The sequence below is a fragment of the Symphalangus syndactylus genome, chromosome 4 (assembly GCF_028878055.3).
Source record: "Symphalangus syndactylus isolate Jambi chromosome 4, NHGRI_mSymSyn1-v2.1_pri, whole genome shotgun sequence".
Lineage (NCBI taxonomy): Eukaryota > Metazoa > Chordata > Mammalia > Primates > Hylobatidae > Symphalangus > Symphalangus syndactylus.
The window spans coordinates 44,820,433-44,840,416 of NC_072426.2; the positions used below are offsets into that span (position 1 = coordinate 44,820,433).

A 19,984-nucleotide genomic window follows, 5' to 3' on the forward strand; every position below is an offset into this window, starting at 1 on the left:
AGCAAGGATCTTCCCTGTCTTGTTGGTGGCAATGTCCTCAGTGTCTTGTCAGTGCCTGCCCAAAGTAAATGGTTCAATAAAGAGCTAATAGTTATGGAATAAATAAATATCTGTAGGAAGGAAAAAAAGAAAGGAAGGTGGATCCTGATATCAGGTGAGAGGGTCCTGATGCAGGCAGGCAGTGCTGATGTTGGAAGGCCTTCTCCAGGCCCCTCCAGAAAGAACCCCCATAAGAGGCATCACTCATCCCAGAACCTGTTGGGAGACTTGCTTACCCCTGCGGAGACTCAAAATTAGCTCTGAATCATCTCCCATGACTGGGGGGATCTGTGGGTGTGGATGGGCGGAGGAAACTGCTAGAACCTTTCAGGCTAGACTCCAGTCCATTTCCCCCACTATCCTTCACTTGGCCCTCAAGTAAGCTCATCTTCCAAAGTCTGTCTTGAGAAGTATCTGGGAGTGACCCTGCTCATTGCTAGAGCCTCAGCCGAGCCTGGGCATCATTTCTAGACAGGGCCCAGATTCCAGCACTGCACATGAATCCTTTCTGGAGGAGGAAAAACTCCTTCCCATTCCTGGCAATTCCCCTGGTCTGGAGGCAGGCAGGCCTCCCACCCCATCTGGGCTGCATGCTAGCGGCCAGAGACCTCACTGACACCTTGGACTTGTCCTTCTTGGGATCTGCCAGGTGCCCTTGTAATTACAGCCTGTGAAATTTTCATCCTTGAACCCAATGAAGCCATTCCTCAACTAGAGGAGCTTCCCCATCTCAGGGTGTAATAATAGTTGTCCCCGGGGCACCCAAGAGAGATCAGGGTGTGTGGTTCTCAAAGTGGGGTCCCGACCAGTAGTGTCAGCATCACCTGGAACTCATTAGAAACAGAAATTCTTGGGCCACAACCCTGGCCTTGGGAACCAGAAACCCTTGGGACTGAGGCCCAACTATCTCTGTTTTACATTTTAAAGCATCCTTCAGATGATTCCAATGCACACTGTGGTTTGAGAACCACAGAATTAAAAGCCTTGAAGCAAAGACACCTGGAGTGGATACACACAGTCTGGGAAGTCCCAGCCCTTCTTCCTGCCTCCTTACCTCTATGTAAAGTCAGCATTCTCATGTTTAAAATAGAAACACACGACAGGCACCATGGCTCACCCCTGTAATCACAGTACTTTGGGAGGCCAAGGTGGGAGGATCACTTGAGCTCAGGGGTTTGAGACCAGCCTGAGCAACAGAGTGAAACCCTGTTTCTACAAAAAATTTAAAAATTAGCCAGATGTGGTGGTGCATGCCTGTAGTCCCAGCTACTCTGGAGATTGAGGTGGGAGGATCGCTTGAGCCTGAGAAGTCAAGGCTGCAGTGAGCTATGATTACACCACTGCACTCTAGCCTGGCTGACAGATCAAGACTCTTTCTCAAATAAAAAATAAAAAAAATAGAAAATAAAACAGAAAAACAGACATTTTCTGGGTGTGACCTAGGGTAGGTCATGTCATCTCCCTGGAAGCCGGACTCCTCATTGGTAAAATGGAGATAAATGAACACCTACCAAAGAAGGGCTGTGCTGAGGATTCGATGAGACGACGTGTGAGAACTGAGAGCACATCATACACATGGCACTCGGTGTGAGGCAGCAGCAGCCGAGCTGATAGTTCTAAGCCACACAATGGATGTGAGCATAATTTTTTATAATACAAACTGAAAGAAGTGCAAATAAGAAAAAAATCCCTGGCCGGGCACGGTGGCTCACATCTGTAATCCCAGCACTTTGGGAGGCCAAGGCAAGCGGATCACCTAAGGTCAGGAGCTCAAGACCAGCCTAATCAACATGGTGAAACCCCATCTCTACTAAAAATACAAAAATTAGCCAGGCATGGTGGTGGGCGCCTGTAGTCCCAGCTACTCAGGAGGCTGAGGGAGGAGAGTCGCCTGAACCCAGGAGGTGGAGGTTGCAATGAGCTGAGATCGTGCCACTGCATGCCAGCCTGGGCGACAGAATGAGACTCTGCCTCAAAAAAGGAAAGAAAAAGAAAGAAAGAGAGAGAGAGAGGGAGGGAGGGAGGGAGGGAGGGAGGGAGGGAGAGAAAGGAAGGAAGGAAGGAAAGGAGGGAGGGAAGGAAGGAAGAAGGAAGGAGGGAAGGAAGGAAGGAAGGAAAGAGAAAGAAAAAGAAAGAAGAAAGAAAGAAAGAAAGAAAGAAAGAAAGAAAGAAAGAAAGAAGAAAGAAAGAAAGAAAGAAAGAAAGAAAGAAAGAAGAAAGAAAGAAAGAAAGAAAGAAAGAAAGAAAGAAAGAAAGAAGAAAGAAAGAAAGAAAGAAAAATAATAGAAAGAAAACAATCCCTAAATGAATGAGCTTAACCCAGAATCAGTCTGGGTGTTTCCCTGAGTTCACAGGCCTCCCACTGATGGCTTCATCCTTGTTACCATTTGCTTGTTGATCCTGGGAACACATGGGTGCTCCACCTCTTCCTGAGAGGCTGCCAGTGAACCCAGGCCTGGATGGAGAGGCGCTGGACCCACTGAAGAACACAACACAGGGCTGCCGAGTACATGCAGCATCAACAGGACTGATGGCTGTTAACTACACGAAACAAAAAGTTCAAGTTCATTTGTAATCTAAGCAATGCAATTTTGCTTTGATTGTTGGGTTAACCTTTTCATCAAACAGATTTTTGCTTGGATTGTTCAGTTAACCTTTTCGTCAAACAGATCGGCAATGATTGAAGTATTCAGTAAGGGCCAGAGAGCATGGATGTGCCCTGTAGGGAGGGGTGCAGGGTGAGGGGACAACAAATCAGCTCTTCGCAGTCGAGGCACATCTGTCCAGCGCCCTAGTGAGGGACCCGCCCCCGGATCCAGCCATTCCACTTCTCACAGTTTACCCTAAGGAACAGAGTGAGGTCTCAGGATGAGAGGGAAAGTATTGACCATGGGACATGGTAATGGTTACAAAATAGTATGTACACGCATTATAAGTCTGTACTCTGTATAAAAAGTGTACGTTTATGTGAACTGTAGATGAACAGAAAAAAATAACAATATTTGTCCACAAGGGGTGGTGTTTCCTCAAGTGATTTTTATTTTCGGTTTTTCTAGCTTGCATTTAACCTTTCTAATCAGAAGGAAACTCTGATACATGTGATAAAATACTGATGATGTCACTGGTTCTTGGCCCTGACTCATATCAAAATCACCTGGCTTTTAACAATACAGATCCTGCCCCTCCCAATTGGATCAGAATCTCTACAGGGTGGTAGGGAGGTATGGATGATGGGCGGGGGATGGGGTTGTTCAGGCACTGGTATTTTTCAAAAAACTGCCCTGGTGATTTCCATGTGTGGCCGGATTTGAGAACCACTGAACCATACAGTCCCTGCCCTCCCGCCACTCACAGTCAAGTTTAGTGTGGCTTAACATTTTGGGGGTCACCAAATTCTTTAAGACTCTGATGCATTTTGATTCCTTCACAGATGCTTTCCTAGAGCTTCCTTTTGTTATGCCAATCAATGGTTCCTGTCTGGAGGAATTTACGATCTCCAAAAGCATTGGATCCTCTCCCAAAAAGAGCCCTGGATTTTGACACACAATTTCAAAGGAGTGTTGGGCATCAGGGTTTGGGCTCACCCTGCATCCATGACCCCTTCTTTCTCGAGTACTGATTTTTCCTCTGGGGAGTCAGCCTCCTCCTCACATGGAGCTTTTGAGGGACCGTCCATCAGGAGTCTGCACCAACCCCTGGCCAGAGGATGCCAATCAGACCTCTTCTGCTTTGGATTTGCCTCTGAGTCTTCATAATACAGCTTTTCCTTCCCTTGGATGACCTTCCCACACCCTTCCAATGGATTCCCAGTGTTGGTTAGGTCGGCCAGCACTCGTTTCTGTTGCTTGTAACCCTAGTGTCTTGGTGAATACAAGGGGATTCAAGTTAGTCATCCATGGACCTCCTGGGAGTCTGCGGAGGCCAGGTTCAGAATCCCAGGGTCAGAGGAAGTGGTAGAGATGGGCAGGGGTAGCACCATAGACCCCCAAGGTTCCTGTTCCCTAGATTAGATGTTTGCGCCCACCTCCCTCCCCAACACCATCCCACATGCTGTCTCTTAACAGGCCGTGTAATCTTCAACGGAGACTGTGCTAATGCAGAGAGGAAAGGATACTGACCTGGGAATCAGAAAGCGTGGCCTGGAGAGCTGGCCCCATGGTGGTCACTGACTGCATATAAGAGGTTGGGGCTGGGCACCGTGGCTCATGCCTATAATCCCAGCACTTTGGGAGATGGAAGGAGGCGGATCACAAGGTCAGGAGTTCAAGACCAGCCTGGCCAACACGGAGAAACCCCATCTCTACTAAAAATACAAAAAATTAGCCGGGCATGGTGGCACTTGGGAGGCTGAGGCAGGAGAATTGCTTGAACCCGGGAGGTGGAGGTTGCAATGAGCTGAGATCGCACCACAGCACTCCAGCCTGGGCAACAGAGCGAGACTCCATCTCAAAAAAAAAAAAAAAAAGAGAGAGAGAGAGAGGTTAGGGGGCTGGGAAACTTGGTTTGGAGGAGAAGCTTGGGAACTTGTCTTAAAGCTGCTTTTGTACAATTTTTAAAGGGAGGTATAGTTAGTTTGGGGTGGCTGGGAGACTGATGATAGTGGACCCTAAGCCCCCATGCCACCTCTTGGTATTCCTAAGAGAACTGGGGAGAGCTACTTCGTCCCTGTGTTCTCCTTGGCTTTCGAATGTGGATGACCTGGGCTTCCTGCCTCTCCCAACCTCGTGGAGTTGTTAATACATTAGAGAGACAGCAGAGTAAATTACAAAGGGCCTTGCAGAACTTCAGACTGCTTATTGACTGCATTAGCTATCTGCCAGGCAGCTGTGGGGAACCAGGAGGGCACAGTGTGGTTTCAGTTCATTTGGGTTTGTTCCCAGGGAAGCAAGCCTTGGCAAAAGCTTTCTTAGCACTGCTTAGGAGAGTAAAAAGTGGATGTGGCAGAGGATCTAGGAGGAAGGAGGCTTCTTGAGAACTGCAGCCTCTTACTGTTCCTCTTGCAGGCTGAACCAAAGCCCCTCCGTCCCAGGCACCCACCACAGCAACATGGATTTTGCAAGCCTGGCCTCTTTTTGGTGAGTGAGAGCAGGTTGCTCTTCCAAGAATCATCTGGATTGGCAAAGGCCAAAGAATTTGAGGGCTGAGTTGCTAATACAGCCATCAGGAGTCCCCAGACGAGTCCCTCTTTATACTTTTCTACTCTGAGGCCTTTTTATTTCTCCTTACTTCCTCCAGGAGGTCTCTGGTTTTACCCATCAAAACTTGTATTCAGAAAAGGTTCTGATACAAGTCATTTACCTCATAGTGAAAACTGAACTGCCTTTATCACATACTGAGCCTATACTCTCAGTCTTTTTAAAAGAATTCCAGGCCTTAGAGAGTGGAGGTAGAAGAGGCCTAAGGTGGGAGAAGAGGGGAAAGTAAAGGGGAGACAGGGATTTCCCTCTCTCTTTCTCTTGGAAAGGTTAAACATATGCCCTGGAGCACCTTCCCGGGTTCAATGGCTGGCTGCTTCCTCAAGGTCTGCCAGTTCAGTTTACTTGCAGTGCTGGCCACATTTCACGTCCTGCTTCAGCTAAGTGTAGAGATTTTTTTTTCTTTTAGTTAAACTAGAAATGTCTTAGGGGTGGAAACCATGCCTTGTTCAGCTTGAAATGCTCCTCATTATCTGGCACAGGGCCTAGAACATAAATATGATTAATGTATGTTGATAAGTTAGGTACTAAAGGCTATGAATTCTCCTAGAAGCACTGCTTTAGCTGTATCCCATAGGCACTATTAGACAGTATTTCCATTATTTTTGAAATTTGTTTTGTACAACATCAAGCTATCTCTGACAAGGAAAGGAGAATTATCTTCATTTCACAGGAAAATCAAAACTCAACGACAAAAAGAGAATTTCTCTAAGAATACAGCATGCAGTAGTTGTAGACCTCCGGGTTTTCCTGGGCTCTGGGATTCAGGGTGCATCAAATAAGCCAGGAGACCTATTCTGAGTCGGAGCTCCTGCTTAGGCTCTGCCACCTCCATCCATTTTCTCATCCTCTTTGGGTATCATCAGGTCACATATAAAGACCTCTAAGGTCCATTAGCAGCAATTAGGGATCCTTGATTTGGAGGGAACTTTGCCTTCCTGAGGCTTCTGCTACAAAGCTGACACTTTATGAACAGTGCATATATCACCTAAAACCTTGCCTAAAACCAGTCACACAGTGGCCAGAGGCAGAACCAGGGTCACTCTGTGCTCAACTGAGAAATAATAGAAGAGGACGCCTAACCCCTTTGAGATCCATTACCTCCTAACAAGGCATCACCGCTTGGAGTCCTAGGTTACTTAACGTTCTCTCTCTCCCCATCCCTAGCAGAATCTTCTTTTAGGAAATATTCTGATAAACTTGTTCACATGGATGAGGAAAAGACTCATAACAAAGGCTGCGTCTCTTTTAGGCTTTTGCATTTCAAAAGGAGTCAGACATTAAATTAGAAAAAGGAAAGCTCTAATAATGTAATAATGCAATTTCAGTTATTAACGAGAGAGCTACAAAAAGCTTTTGAGCATGAGAGACTGAATTTAATTCTTTATGTTTCTATCTTTTTTTTTTTTTTTTTTGGAGTTGAAGTCTCACTCTGTCGCCCGGGCTGGTGCAGTGGCGCGATCTGGGTTCACTGCAACCTCCACCTCCCGGATTCAAGCAATGCTTCTGCCTCAGCCTCCGAGTAGCTGGGATTACAGGTGCCTACCACCATGCCCAGCAAATTTTTGTATTTTTAATAGAGACAGGGTTTCACCATGTTGACCAGGCTGGTCTCAAGCTGTGACCTCAAGTGATCCGCCTGCCTCAGCCTCCCAAAGTGCTGGGATTGTAGGCTAATTCTTTATGTTTGTATCTTAAAGGGATCTGATAGAAGTTAGCTGTGTTGTCGGTTCCACTCACTGTTGCTTCGGTTTCTTCATTTGTGAACTCAGAGTTGAGCAGCTGCTTACATAGACCGCCTGGCTCTAATAGCCCAAAGTTTTTACGGTAGAATGGGCCACTCAATGATTGTAGTAGAAATACTTACTGTAAGTATATCTCCTTAACTCATTGCTGGAAGCAGGACAGATTGCCATCAGACAGATCATGGTCCCAGTGAGAACCAGGCCTACACCCATCTGGCCTCTGCCTCCCCAGCAGCAGCTGAGACCTTTCCCATTCTTCCCTCCCAGTAAGACGGGAAGTCATGAAAGGTCTTCAGGACAAAGCTGGAAAGCTAGACTTCATGGAGGCTGCAGCCCCACAGTGTCCCCAGAATCTAGACCGTTTGTGCAGACCTGCTGCGGTTCAAACCAGGGCAATCTGTGCCTCCTGGGCCTCAGTTTTATCATCTATTAAATGGGGGTCAGGTTGTCTCCCTGCTCAATTCCCAGGCTGGTGGGCAGCCCCAGGATGATGATATGCTTTGTGGAAAAGGACAGGGCACAGAGACTCTGGCAGGAGCATTTCCAAGGAGCATATGGAGAAGCAGCATCCACCTGGACCTCTAAGACCTACTGTGTCCTGTGTCCTGTGCAGGAGGGACACCAGCTGGCATGCTCCTGTCCCCTCTTCTCTCCAGTGACCCCCTTCCTCACATGGCCACTTCCCCATAGCTGTGCCTACTTCCAGCCAGTGCGGGTGTATATCCTCCCAGCCTTTGGGCCTCTCTCAGCCACAGAGCTTCCGGGATGGGTAGGCAGCTGTAGAGGCCCCTGGGGGCTCCCAGAAAGGCTGGGGTTGGGCTGGGGTCTGGCTGGGGTCAGGCTGGGGAGCAGATCTGATTTGCTGCCCTTCTGCTGATTTGTCGCCCTTCTGCTGATTTGTCCCACAGCATAACATCACAGTCAAGGCCCAGTGGGGAAGGCAAATAAGGATTACTGCCCGGCTGACCACAGAACTCTGCAGGGGGCTTGGCAGACTGCAGTGTCTGTCTCTAGATGTTGGGGGAAGTCTTCTGGGCCCTCAGAGACCCCTCCAGGCCATTGTTTTCATCCAGCCACCCAATAATTATCTCTTCTGTCCCCTAGTCAGTCATCAGAACTGTCAGCCTCCACTTGCTCAAGCTGGATATGGGAACTGGTGAGAAGACAGATGCTCGGCCAGCCCTAAGTGATAGAAAGTTCTTCCTGAGGTTGAGTTGAACTGTCTTACTGCAACCTTCCCTCACCAGTCCCAATTCTGCTCCCAGGAGCCAGAACAAGAGTGAGCCCCTGTCCCCAGAATCATCCCCCTCTCCCCACATCTGAGGATGTACAGCAAGAGGGACTCCAGACCTATCTCATAGTCAGCCCATTTTGGGACCTCCCCTACCCACCCCCCCAGCCTGCCCCGTAACTTTCCTCAAGAATAAAAGCCAGATCTCCTCCATCTTAAATGTATGCCATTAATTTTTTGAGACCTAAATTCAGGACTTTACATTTCACTTACATGTACCTTTCATTTTCTTGGTTTTAATCCAGCATTTTGGTATGTTGAGATAACCTTAAATCTTGACTTTATTGCCTTGTGGGTGTTACAGCTCCTATCCACAGATTTGATAAGCATGCCTTTTATTTTCTCTCTAAATTATTAATTAATGTCATATCAGGGTCAGAGTTCTAGGGACCCCTAGGCTGCTATCAAACCTTTCATAAGGCCCTTGTTTTTGGTCCTCCAGCATCCCTCCTACGTCTCTCAATCAATTCACAAGGTTTTTCTGAGAGATCTTGGCAGTGTCCTGCTGAACTTTTGTATTCATCATTTTTTCCTCTCAGAAACCCATTCTGGAAGAGGAAATCTGTAGGTTTAGCTTGATTTGTTCTTTTGTTTGTTTTGGAAATATTATTTAGTAAAACGTGCACACTGTGAATAGCTGTGTAAAATTAACAGCTGGATAGAGTTACAAAAACATTTACCAGCCAGTTGTGTCTTATGAACAGTTGCTCCAAATGGTATTGACTTGATTTTTATTTTTTATTTTTTTAGATTTAAAATAAGTTTTAAGTTTTTTATTGCCAATTGACAATTTATAATTGTATAAATTTTGGGGATACAAAGCGATGGTATAATTTGTGTATACAAGGTGGAGTAATTACATCAAGCCAGTTAACATATCCATCAAATACTTAACATTTTTTGTGGTGAAAATATCTGAAATTTAGTTTTTGTTTTTCTTCTTTTTAGTTAAGATTCAATCTTTTTTTGTGTGTGTGACCAAGTCTCGCTCTGTCACTCATGCTGGAGTGCAGAGATCTTGGCTCACTGCAACCTCCACCTCCCAAGTTCAAACGATTTTCATGTTTCAGCCTCCCAAGTAGCTGGGATTACAGATGTGTACCACCACACCCGGCTAATTTTTGTATTTTCAGTAGGAATGGGATTTTGCCATGTTGGCTAGGCTGGTCCCAAACTCCTGACCTCAGGTGATCCGCCCACCTCAGCCTCCCAAAGCGCTGGGATTTAGAGGCGTGAGCGACTGCACCCAGACTCAATCTTTTTTTTTTTTTTTTTAAGATGGAGTCTTGCTCTGTCGCCCAGGCTGGAGTGCAGTGGCATAATCTCAGCTCACTGCAACCTCCACCTCCTGGGCTCAAGCAATTCTCTTGCCTCAGCCTCCCGAGTAGCTGGGATTACAAGTGTGTGCCACCACACCCAGCTAATTTTTGTATTTTTTAATAGAGATGGGATTTCACCATGTTGGCCAGGCTGGTCTCGAACTCATGGATCTGCCCGCTTTGGCCTCCCAAAGTGCTCTGATTACAGGCATGAGCCACTGCACATGGTCCTCTTGGCAATTTTGAAATGTACAATACTCTATTATTAACTCTATGCACTATGCTGTGCAATAGAATTCAAAAAAAGAAAACCATTTCTTCTATCTAACTGAAATTTTGTACTCTTTGACCACCATCACTCCATTCTCCCCCACCACAGAGCCACTCTACTCTCTGGTTCTATGAGTTCTATTGTTTTAGATTCAATATATAAGTGAGAACATGTGGTATTTGTCTTTCTGTGCTTGACTTTTTTTTTTTTTTTTTTTTTTTTTTTTTTTTTTTTTTTTTTGAGACAGAGTCTGGCTCTGTCCCCCAGGCTGGAGTGCAGTGGCACCATCTCGGCTCACTGCAAGCTCCGCCTCCCGGGTTCATGCCATTCTCCTGCCTCAGCCTCCAGAGTAGCTGGAACTACAGGTGCCCGCCACCACGCCCTGCTATTTTTTTTGTATTTTTAGTAGAGACAGGGTTTCACTATGTTGACCAGGATGGTCTCGAACTCCTGACCTCGTGATCCGCCCACCTCGGCCTCCCAAAGTGTTAGGATTACAGGCTTGAGCCACCGTGCCCGGCCTGTGCTTGACTTATTTTACGTAGTATAATGTCTTCCAATATTGTCCATGTTGTTTTAAATGACACAATTCTGTCTTTTTAAAGGCTGAATAGTATTCCATTGTGTTTACATACCCCATGTTCCTCATCCATTCACCGGTTTATATACTCTTAGGTTGATTCCATAGCCTGGCTATTGTGGATAGCGCTAAATAAACCTGGTGGTGCAGACATCTCTTCGAGTAACTAATTTCAGATTTTGGGGTAAGTACCCAGAAATGAGCTTGCTGGATCATATGGTAATTCCATTTTTAGCTTTTTGAGGAACCTCCATACTGTTCTCCATAATGGCTGTGCAAATTTATTACATTCCCACCAACACCACACAAGGGTTCTCTTTTCTGCACATCTCCACCAACACTTACTTATCTTTCGTCTTTTTGGTAAAACCATCCTGACAGGTGTGAGATGATGTCTCATTGCAGTTTTAACTGGCATTTTCCTAATCATCAGTGATATTGGGCATTTTTTCATATACCTGTTAGCCATTTGTATGTCTTCTTTCAAGAAATGTCTATTCAGATTTCTTACCATGTTTTAATTGGGTTTTTTGTTTTCTTGCTGTTGAGTTGTTTAAGCTCCTGGATTTGTTCTTAGTGAGTACTAATATAGGCTTCTAATGAACAATACATTATTTTCTTTCTTTTTGAAAATGCTTTTTTGTTTTGTTGTGCTTATTATGAAAGAATTCTAGGCTGGGCGTGGTGGCACTTTGAAGGGCCTAGGCGGGCAGATCACGAGGTCAGGAGTTCAAGACCAGCCTGGCCAACATGGTGAAACCCCGTCTCTACTGAAAACACAAAAATTAGCCAGGTGTGGTGGCACATGCCTGTAATCCCAGCTACTCAGGAGGTTGAGGCAAGAAAATTGCTTGAACCCGGGAGGCAGAGGTTGCAGTGAGCCAAGATCACGCCAGCCTGGGCAACAGGGCGAGACTCCATCTCAAACAACAACAACAACAACAAAGAATTCTGAGCACCGCAAAAGAGAGTAAACATGACAGAACTCTCATATCCAGAGATAACCCCTGTGTTTGTGATGCCCTCTGCCTGCCACATCCCATTGGCCCAAAGATTTCAGCTGGGGTGAATGGTTCCTCAAATTTTTAGCACCCCACCAAGTCTGCATCTGGGAGTCTCTCTGCTCTGCTTTCTCTGAAGTCACAAAAAGGGACAACCCAAAACTGCAGGAGTGGGGCAATGCTAGACCAGTGGGGAGGTGAAGCAGCCAATGCCACCTCTCAGGTGGGGTAAAACTCGGGTTCGCTCTGCGCTTTTCTCAGAGCATCCCCAGCAGGATAGAACCCCCCAGTTGCCCACAGCTAAAACCAGCTTATTAAGGCACCCATTTCTTGCCTTTTCTCCCTTCTTCATCTCACGCTCTTCATTCCCTCACTTCCACTGCCCGGCATCATCTCCCAAATAAACTCCCTATATCCAAGCTCTTGTCTTAGGGTCTACTTTCAGAAGCAGGAGAATCAAACAAAGATGTTAGTGACTACCTCTTTGCGTATACACTTGTATATGTATACTTCCAATAATAAACCTATGTAATTTTGCATAAAGGGGATCATACTACACATGCATTCAAAAACCTATTTTTTTTCCTAATTACTCACAGTAGGTAGCAAACATATTTCCATGTCAATAAAGAAATTCCTAAGCACGGTTTTTAATGTCTGCATAGTATGCCATTGCAGGTGTGTCTCATTTTTTATTTAGTTTACGTAATTTATGGCTATCTGGACGGTTTCCAATTTTACACTCAGATGAACATGCTCAGGCACACATCTTTGCAAGTGTGCAGCTCAGAATTTGAAAGAATTTTTTCAAATTCTGAGCTGAGTGAGTGCTTTGTTGTCTCCTAAGTGTACACTGTGTTTGATCATTTCTTCTGGAATTTTAATAGAGGTCAAAACTAATCTTAGCAGTGCAGAGGCTTTTTAGATAAAAAATTTATATTTCCCTTTTTTGAAAATCAGGACATTTGCCCACCTTCAGTTTTCTGGCACTTCCTTCATTCTCTGTAGTTTCCTCAAAAGCAATGATTATATCTGTAAATACCTCTGGGTCCCTGGGACGTCATATGTCTGGGTTTCAGTGAGTGAGCTCATTGTAGGTGTCTTGATGTCTTCTTCCTATCACTTGACTATCTTGGGTCTCGGTTTCCTCCTTATCCTCTTTATTCCACAGTTTGAAGTAAAATTGCCTGTGCCTTGCTCTGCCTGCCCTTGAGCCTAAGCCAGAGCAGATTCCTTCTTGTTCTTCTTAGACTTTGAAAGCTCTTTGCTCTTCTCTTTACCAATTTCCCCTGACTTCTGTTCACTGGAGCTTCAGTTCTTTGCTAACGCCATTCTTACAGATCCTGCCAATCTTCCAGATTCCTCTTGGGTTATTGATTCCTTCTTGCCTCTTTTGTGTGTGTGCTTTTCATACCCTGGCTCATTGGAAACCTACAAGTGTAGCCTCGCAAGATTTTCTATAAAACTTGATTTTATTTTTTAACAGCAGTGTTTGCAATTACTAATTGGAATTTTGGGGTTTTATTACCTTTTGCCACAGCTGTCTTATACTGGCGTGTTGTACAACACATCTTATTTTACCCTCACAGACACTCTGTGAAGCCAGCTGAATGTTAAGTTCCCCCATTCAATAGATGGGTGACCAGTGGCACAGAAAGGTTTAGGCACTATCTCAAAGACATCCAGCAAGACACTGGACCAGCCCTTGGTTTTCCAGTTTCTTATCCTAAATATGGTTCCCCTTGTCCACAATGGCTGAGAGAGGGTTCTGGTAAGGTGGGAGCAAGCAGCCTTATGCCTTGGTCTGCTATCCCTTAAAATCCTGGAGGTAAGGTCCGTAGTTCACTCTCCTTTCCCTAGGGAGAGAAATTCTCTCTGCATGGAGGATATCACCTCTAGAATCCCATCTCCCCAGCAACCCCACCCCTTCAAGCAGACAAAGTCAGTGACAATTCCTCTGAAGCTAATAGCCAAGCTGTCCTCACCTCTTCACCTGGTCTCAAATGATTCTCTGTTCAGACAGCAGGGATTGTGTGCGTGCACACACACAACAGGGACTCTCTCTTTCTGTATGTGTGTGTGTGTGTGTCTTGTACATGCACACACATATGTACAACATAAATACAGAGGCACCCCAGGTCTCTCTCTCTCTCACCCACCCACCCACCCACACACACACAAGCACAACATGAATACAGAGGCACCCCCAAGTGTTTCTCTGCCTGTCTCTGTCTCTCTCTCTCAGTGTCATGTCTCTGTCTCTGTCTCTGTCTCTCTCTCTTTCTCACACACACAGCCACAACATGAATACAGAGCACCCCCAGGTCTTTCTCTCCATCTGTCTCTTTCTGTCTGTCTATCTTTCTGTCTCACATACACACGCACACACATACACACCGTGAACACATGGGTACCCCAGGTCTCTCTCCCTCTCTCAGTGTCTCTGTCACACACAGAGTGTCACATCTTCTGGCTCTGGACAGCCGTGGGTGATCAGCTGCCTGGCCCCTCTCCTTTCCCTCGGCCCCATGCCCCGGAGTCGGTATCCAGCCCCACGGCTGGCCCCCAGCCCTGGGACCACTCACCCTCCATGCTGCCCCCAGTTGCGGGCTCAGGCGGTCTCCGATGGCGGGAGGCAGCGGGCCCCTTCGGGCCAGCGGGCAGAGGGACGGTCTCCGGGCACTTGGTTGCGGGCTGCGCCCCTGCCTCCGCGCTCCGCAGGTCCGGTCTGTCCGGGCAGAGGTGGGCAGGGGGCGTGCGCTCCCAGGACCCAGGCCCTGGCCGGTTTCCCTCCAGTCGGGCTGACTGGCTCCCGCGCAGCGCTGCTGCCCGCCCGGCTCAGCCGCCCGCCGCCCCGCGCCTCGCGACCAGGGGAAGGAGGGGGCTCGTGAGGCGCAGTCGTCATGGCACCCTCGCACCTGTGCCCGCCGAGCGAGGGCGCCCCGGGCCAGCCTCCCGCATGGCGCTCTCTCCACAGAGCCCGAGCGCCCCTCCGAAGTAGGGGACACACCCCTCCTCCCACTGCAGCCCTGGCAGCGGTGTCCCGTAATTCCCCGCCTCTCTCCCGTGTCCCACATGCCAGCCTCCGTCCCCACTCCTCATCCTTGCCCACCCTAGCCTGGGGTCCAGCACTCTGGGCCTTCCTGAGAAGGGGATGAGAGGTAGCTGTGAAAACAGGAGGGCTTCGGGAGGGAGGCAGGGGGGAGCCCCACCAGCTCCAGGCTCTCCCAGGAGAATGGGGACAAGGTCTGCTAGGTGACCACGACTTTGAAATTAACCAGTTCAGGCATTCACGGGGTGGCACCTTTGGAAAAGTTTCTTATAATAATACCTGCACTTGAGTATGTTTCTGCATTTGTAAAATGATTTTGAGGGGAGTAAATGTGATACCAAAGTTCCAGCCCAGCCCATAGTAGATGCTCAACAAATGGTTCCTTGAGCTGAATTGGAGAATACTCATCTCCAGCCCCTGTCAGGCACCCAGCAGACACCACCATAAATTTTTGCCACATGAATAAAGATCCCAGGTTCTATCTGCATTCCTATGTTTTTGTTGCAGCACTGTTTACAATAGCTAAGATTTGGAAGCAACCTAAGTGTCCATCAACAGATGAGTGGATAAAGAAAGTGTGGTACTTATACACAATGGAGTACTATTCAGCCATAAAAAAGAATGAGATCCAGCCATTTGCAACAACATGGCTGGAACTGGAAATCATTATATTAAATGAAATAAGCCAGGCACAGGAAGCAAACATCACATGTTCTTACTTATTTGTGAGATCTAAAAATCAAAACAGTTGAACTCATGGACATAGTAGAAGCATGTGGTTACCAGAAGCAGGGAAGGGTAATGGGAGGATAGGGATGGTTAATGGGTACAAAAAAAAATAGCTAGAAAGAATGAACAAGACCTATTATTTGACAGCACAATAGGGTGACTATAGTCCATAATAACTTAATTGTATATTTTTAAATAGCTTAAAAAGTATAATTGGATTGTTTGTAACTCAAAGGATTAATGCTTGAAGGGATGGATACCCCATTCTCCATGATGTGCTTATTTCACATTACATGCCTGTATCAAAACACCTCATGTACCCCATAAATATATACACCTACTATGTACCCAATTATTTTTTTAAAAAAAGATCCCATGTTCTAGGCAGATGAAAGAAAGTGAATGGTCTATTCCTTCCTCTTTTAGGAGTCAGGATTTTTCTCACTGGACACTGGGGAAACAGTTGGCATCAGGATTCTTCCTAGTCTCACTTCTTTCCCTAGTTCCTCCTCTGTCCAGAGCAGTGGGCAGAGTCTCACAGCTAGAAGGTCCTTAGAGGTCACTGAGTCTAACCCTGACCCAGAGCAGGCATCCTGACACTGATCCCCAGCAAGAAGTATCCCCAGCAATGGTACCTCTGCCATCATGTCCCTCTCTCTTCCCCTAGGGCAGCCCTTCAGAGGTCAGGTGGGAGGGAAGTTGCTCCTTCAACGCTGCTGTTCTATGGGAGAAACACAAGAATTTCACTGGGCTTTTTTCTTTCTCTGACTTGCCTCAGTCTCTTCATCTGTAAAGTGGGCATAATAATGGCACCTATCTCCTATAGTTGTGAAGATTAAAGCAGTTACTATATATAAAGCAGGTGAACAGTGCTTTTCATATAGACAGTAAGCAAGAAATATTATTCATCTTATCACTATCTTGAGTCCACCTCCCTGTAGAAGTGCTCACATTTCTTGAAGTCCCTCTGATAAAACCCAGAAGTATGTCAGGTCATATTAAGCCCCCTTGAGCAATGCAGAGCTCGAGGCACTGTGCTGTAAAGTCTGTTAAGCCCAGCACTGCCATTTAGAGTTGGTGTGCTTTGGGAAATTTATGTGTCTTTGTGCCTGAGTTTCCTCTCATAATAGGGATAATAGTACCTACCACTTATGGTTATGAGAATTAAATGAGTTAATATATATGTAAAGTCCTGACAACAGTACCTGGAACATGTAGGTACTCAATAAATATGAGCTATAATTACTGGGGCAATAGAATTTTTTTTGTTTTTTGTTTTTTTTTTTTTGACAAGGTCTTACTCTGTCACCCAGGCCGGAGTGCAGTGGCACAATCTCAGCTCACTGCAACCTCTGCTTCCTGGGTTCAAGTGATTCTCCTGCCTCAGCCTCCCTAGGAGCTGGGATTACAGGCGGCCACCACTGCACCCAGCTAATTTTTTCGTATTTTTAGTAGAGACGGGGTTTCACCATGTTGGCCAGGCTGATCTTGAACTCCTGACCTCATGTGATCCACCCGCCATGGCCTACCAAAGTGCTGGGATTACAGGTTTGAGCCACCATGCCCAGCTGGGGCACTAGACTTTGAATAATGCAGTCTCACTTTTTCACTTTCTTCCCTTTCCTTCCTTCTTTTCTCAGCAGCCACATCATTCTAGTGCCTTGTGGTCAATTGCTCCACCATCTTTTTTATTTGAATAGTTCCAGATCATAGAGCCTTTTCTTCCTTTTCCCTCCTCTTCCACAGACATTTTTCTTCTACCACTGAAACCTTCCTATAGTGTCAAGTCCACGTGGTACCAGACAAAACAAATTTCGTGGATCTAGCCTTGGAGAGCAGGCAGGGCAGTGTGTCTGAGTGTGAATTCTATCTCTACTATTTGTTAGCTGTGTAACCCAGGGTAAGTCACTTAAGCCCTCTGATATGGTTTGGCTATGTCCCCATCCAAATCTTACCTTGAATTGTAGCTCCCATAATCCCCAAGTGTTGTGGGAGGGACCCGGTGGAAGGTAATTGAATCATGGGGGTGGGTTTTTCCTGTGCTGTTCTCATGATAGTGAATAAGTCTCACAAGATCTGATGGTTTTATAAAGGACAGTTCCCCTGCACATGCTCTGTTGCCTGCCTCCATGTAATACATGACTTTGCTCCTCCTTCGCCCTCTGCCGTGATTGTGAGGCCTCCCCAGCCATGTGGAACTGTGAGTCCATTAAGCCTCTTTTTCTTTATAAATTACACAGTCTCCACTATTTCTTCATAGCAATATGAAAATGGATTAATACACCCTAACCCCATTTTCCTCATTTGTAAAATGGGATTTATACTACTTCTTCTCAAGGCTGCTGTGTGGATTAAAAGTCACAGGCCATTAAATACAGTGCCCTTCCTCATCCCCAAAGTCATGGGTGGAGGCCAAACAGACAGACTGGGTAAACGTTGCTCCATGCAGATAAAGAAAAGTGACCCCTCTCTTTCTCCTCCTGTTGTGGACTGAACTATGTCTCCCCAAAATTGATATATCAAATTCCTAACCCCACAATGTGACTGTATTTGGAGACAGGAAGTAAGTAATTAGGGTTAAATCAGGTCATAAAACTGAGGCCCTAACAACATAAGGTGGGTGTCTGTATAAGAAGAGAAAGAGGCTGGGTGTGGTGGCTGACACCTGTAATCCCAGCACTTTGGGAGGCTAAAGTGGGTGGATCACTTGAGTCCAGGAGTTCAAGACTAGCCTGGGCAACATGGCAAAACCCTGTCTCTATAAAACATATGAAAAAAATATATATAGCCAGGCGTGGTGTTGTGTGCCTGTAGTTCCAGCTACTCAGGAGGCTGAGGTGGAAGGATCACTTGAGCTCAGGGGGCTCAGAGGCTGCAGTGAGCTGACATCACACCACTACACTCCAGCCTGGGTGACAGAGCAAGACTCTGTCTCAAGGGAAAAAAAAGAAAGAAGAAGAGAAGGAGACAACAGGAATTTACATGCATAGAGGAAAGGCCATATGAGGCCACAGCGAGCAGGTGGTCCTCTGCAAGCGAAGGACAGAGGCCTCAGGAGAAACCAAGCCTTTCAGCACCTTGATCTTGGACTCTAACCTCCAGAACTGTGAGAAAATAAATTTTTGTTGTTTAAGCCAGGGGTCCCCAAATTTTTGTTGTTGAAGCCCCAACCCCTGAGTCACAGCCTGTTAGGAACTGGGCCACACAGGAGGAGGTGAGCATCAGGTGAGTGAGCATTACAGCCTGAGCTCCACCTCCTGTCAGATCAGCAGCAGCATTAGATTCTCCTGGGAGCGCAAATCCTATTGTGAACTGCACGTGCACGGGATCTAGGGTGCACACTCCTTATGAGAGTCTAATGCCTGATGATCTGAGGTGGAACAGTTTCATCCCCAAACCATCAGCCCCCACCCACCGTCCGTGGAAAAATCGTCTTCCACAAAACCAGTCCCTGGTGCCAAAAAGGTTGGGGACCACTGGTTTAAGTCTGTGGTATTTTGTTATGGCAGCCCTAGCAAACCAAGACACCTCCCTACCCCAGAGCAGCTCCCGGGAAACCTGAGGCAACATTATTCTCCATTGCAGATCATGCTTTTCTCCAAAGTTCACCTGACTGCAGGGCTGGGGCGCTTCTCTGCCCTGAACCTTGGATGCAGAGTCTTTCGGTCAAACAAGTCACCATTCCTCCTATCTTACAGATGAAGCCGTCAAGGGAAATGCCTTGCCCAATATTACACAGCTAGAGTGGAAGAGAGAGGAGAGGAGGCCAAGAATACTCCCCTGGACTGCTTGGGCACTGGCCCTGCTGGACCTTAGCCCTACCTCCCTCAACCTTTTGGCCCTTTGGGAGAGCATCTGAGAAAGCTCAGGGTGCACCCATCCAAGGTGTAGAAGCAATCCCTGTCCATCTCAAGGAGCCCCACCACCTCCTTGGCCTGCAGGGTTTCCAGCTGCATGCATTCTGCCCAAGAGCTTGACCTGCACCTTCATCCTCAGGCGAGCTACTCCCCATCCCACCCCACCTCCAATAGCTACAGCTGGGCACATGTGCTGTGGCCTAGGGAGCCTTTTTGCAGAAAGCCCCACCATCCTGGAAACCAATTTCCATCTGAAAAGCTAGATGCCAGGAGGTGGCATGAAGAAAGTGGAAATGAGAAGTTCTTTAAAAGGGGAAAGCCTCCTGTGCACACTGGAATCCATGTGGACACCTGCTTGGAGAAGCATCTAAAACGAGCAGTGGAGGAGGAGGTGGAGGGTGATCTCAGAATCAGACTTTCTCAGGAGTAGTGAGGGCAGTCAAAGGAGACAATAGAAAGCCAGAAAGCCAGATATTTATTTATTTATTTAGAGACAGAGTCTTACTCTGTTGCCCAGGCTGGAGTACAGTGGTGCAATCTTGGCTCACTGCAACTTCTGCCTCCCAGGTTCAAGCGATTCTCCTGCCTCAGCCTCCCAAGTAGCTAGTATTACAGGTGCGTGTCACCACGCCTGGCTAATTTTTGTAGAGACAGTGTTTCACCATGTTGGCCAGGGTGGTCTCGAACTCCTGACCTCAAGTGATCTGCCTCCCTTGGCCTCCCAAAGCACTGGGATTACAGGTGTGAGCCACTGTGCCTGGCTTCTGGATATTTTTCACAAAAAACTTCAGCTCCCAATTAAAAAATGCTGGGCAACAAATTCACAATTATTTTTAAACATTGTACAGGCCAAACAATATATCAATGGGTTGAATTTGGCTCTAAACTCTCTTGCAACTTCTTAA

At 46.7% G+C, this 19,984-nt stretch overlaps 1 protein-coding gene across 1 annotated transcript in view; it reads right to left on the minus strand.

Moving 5' to 3' along the window:
• NPFFR1 (neuropeptide FF receptor 1) overlaps positions 1 to 14,361 on the minus strand; it is a 37,556-nt gene extending 23,195 nt beyond the window's left edge. The window contains exon 1 of the mRNA XM_055274573.1: positions 14,027 to 14,361. Within this exon, the coding sequence (XP_055130548.1) occupies positions 14,027 to 14,033 (7 nt within the window). The 5' untranslated portion in view covers positions 14,034 to 14,361. The remainder of the gene's footprint in view (positions 1 to 14,026) is intronic.
• Between the last annotated feature and the right edge of the window lie 5,623 nt (positions 14,362 to 19,984).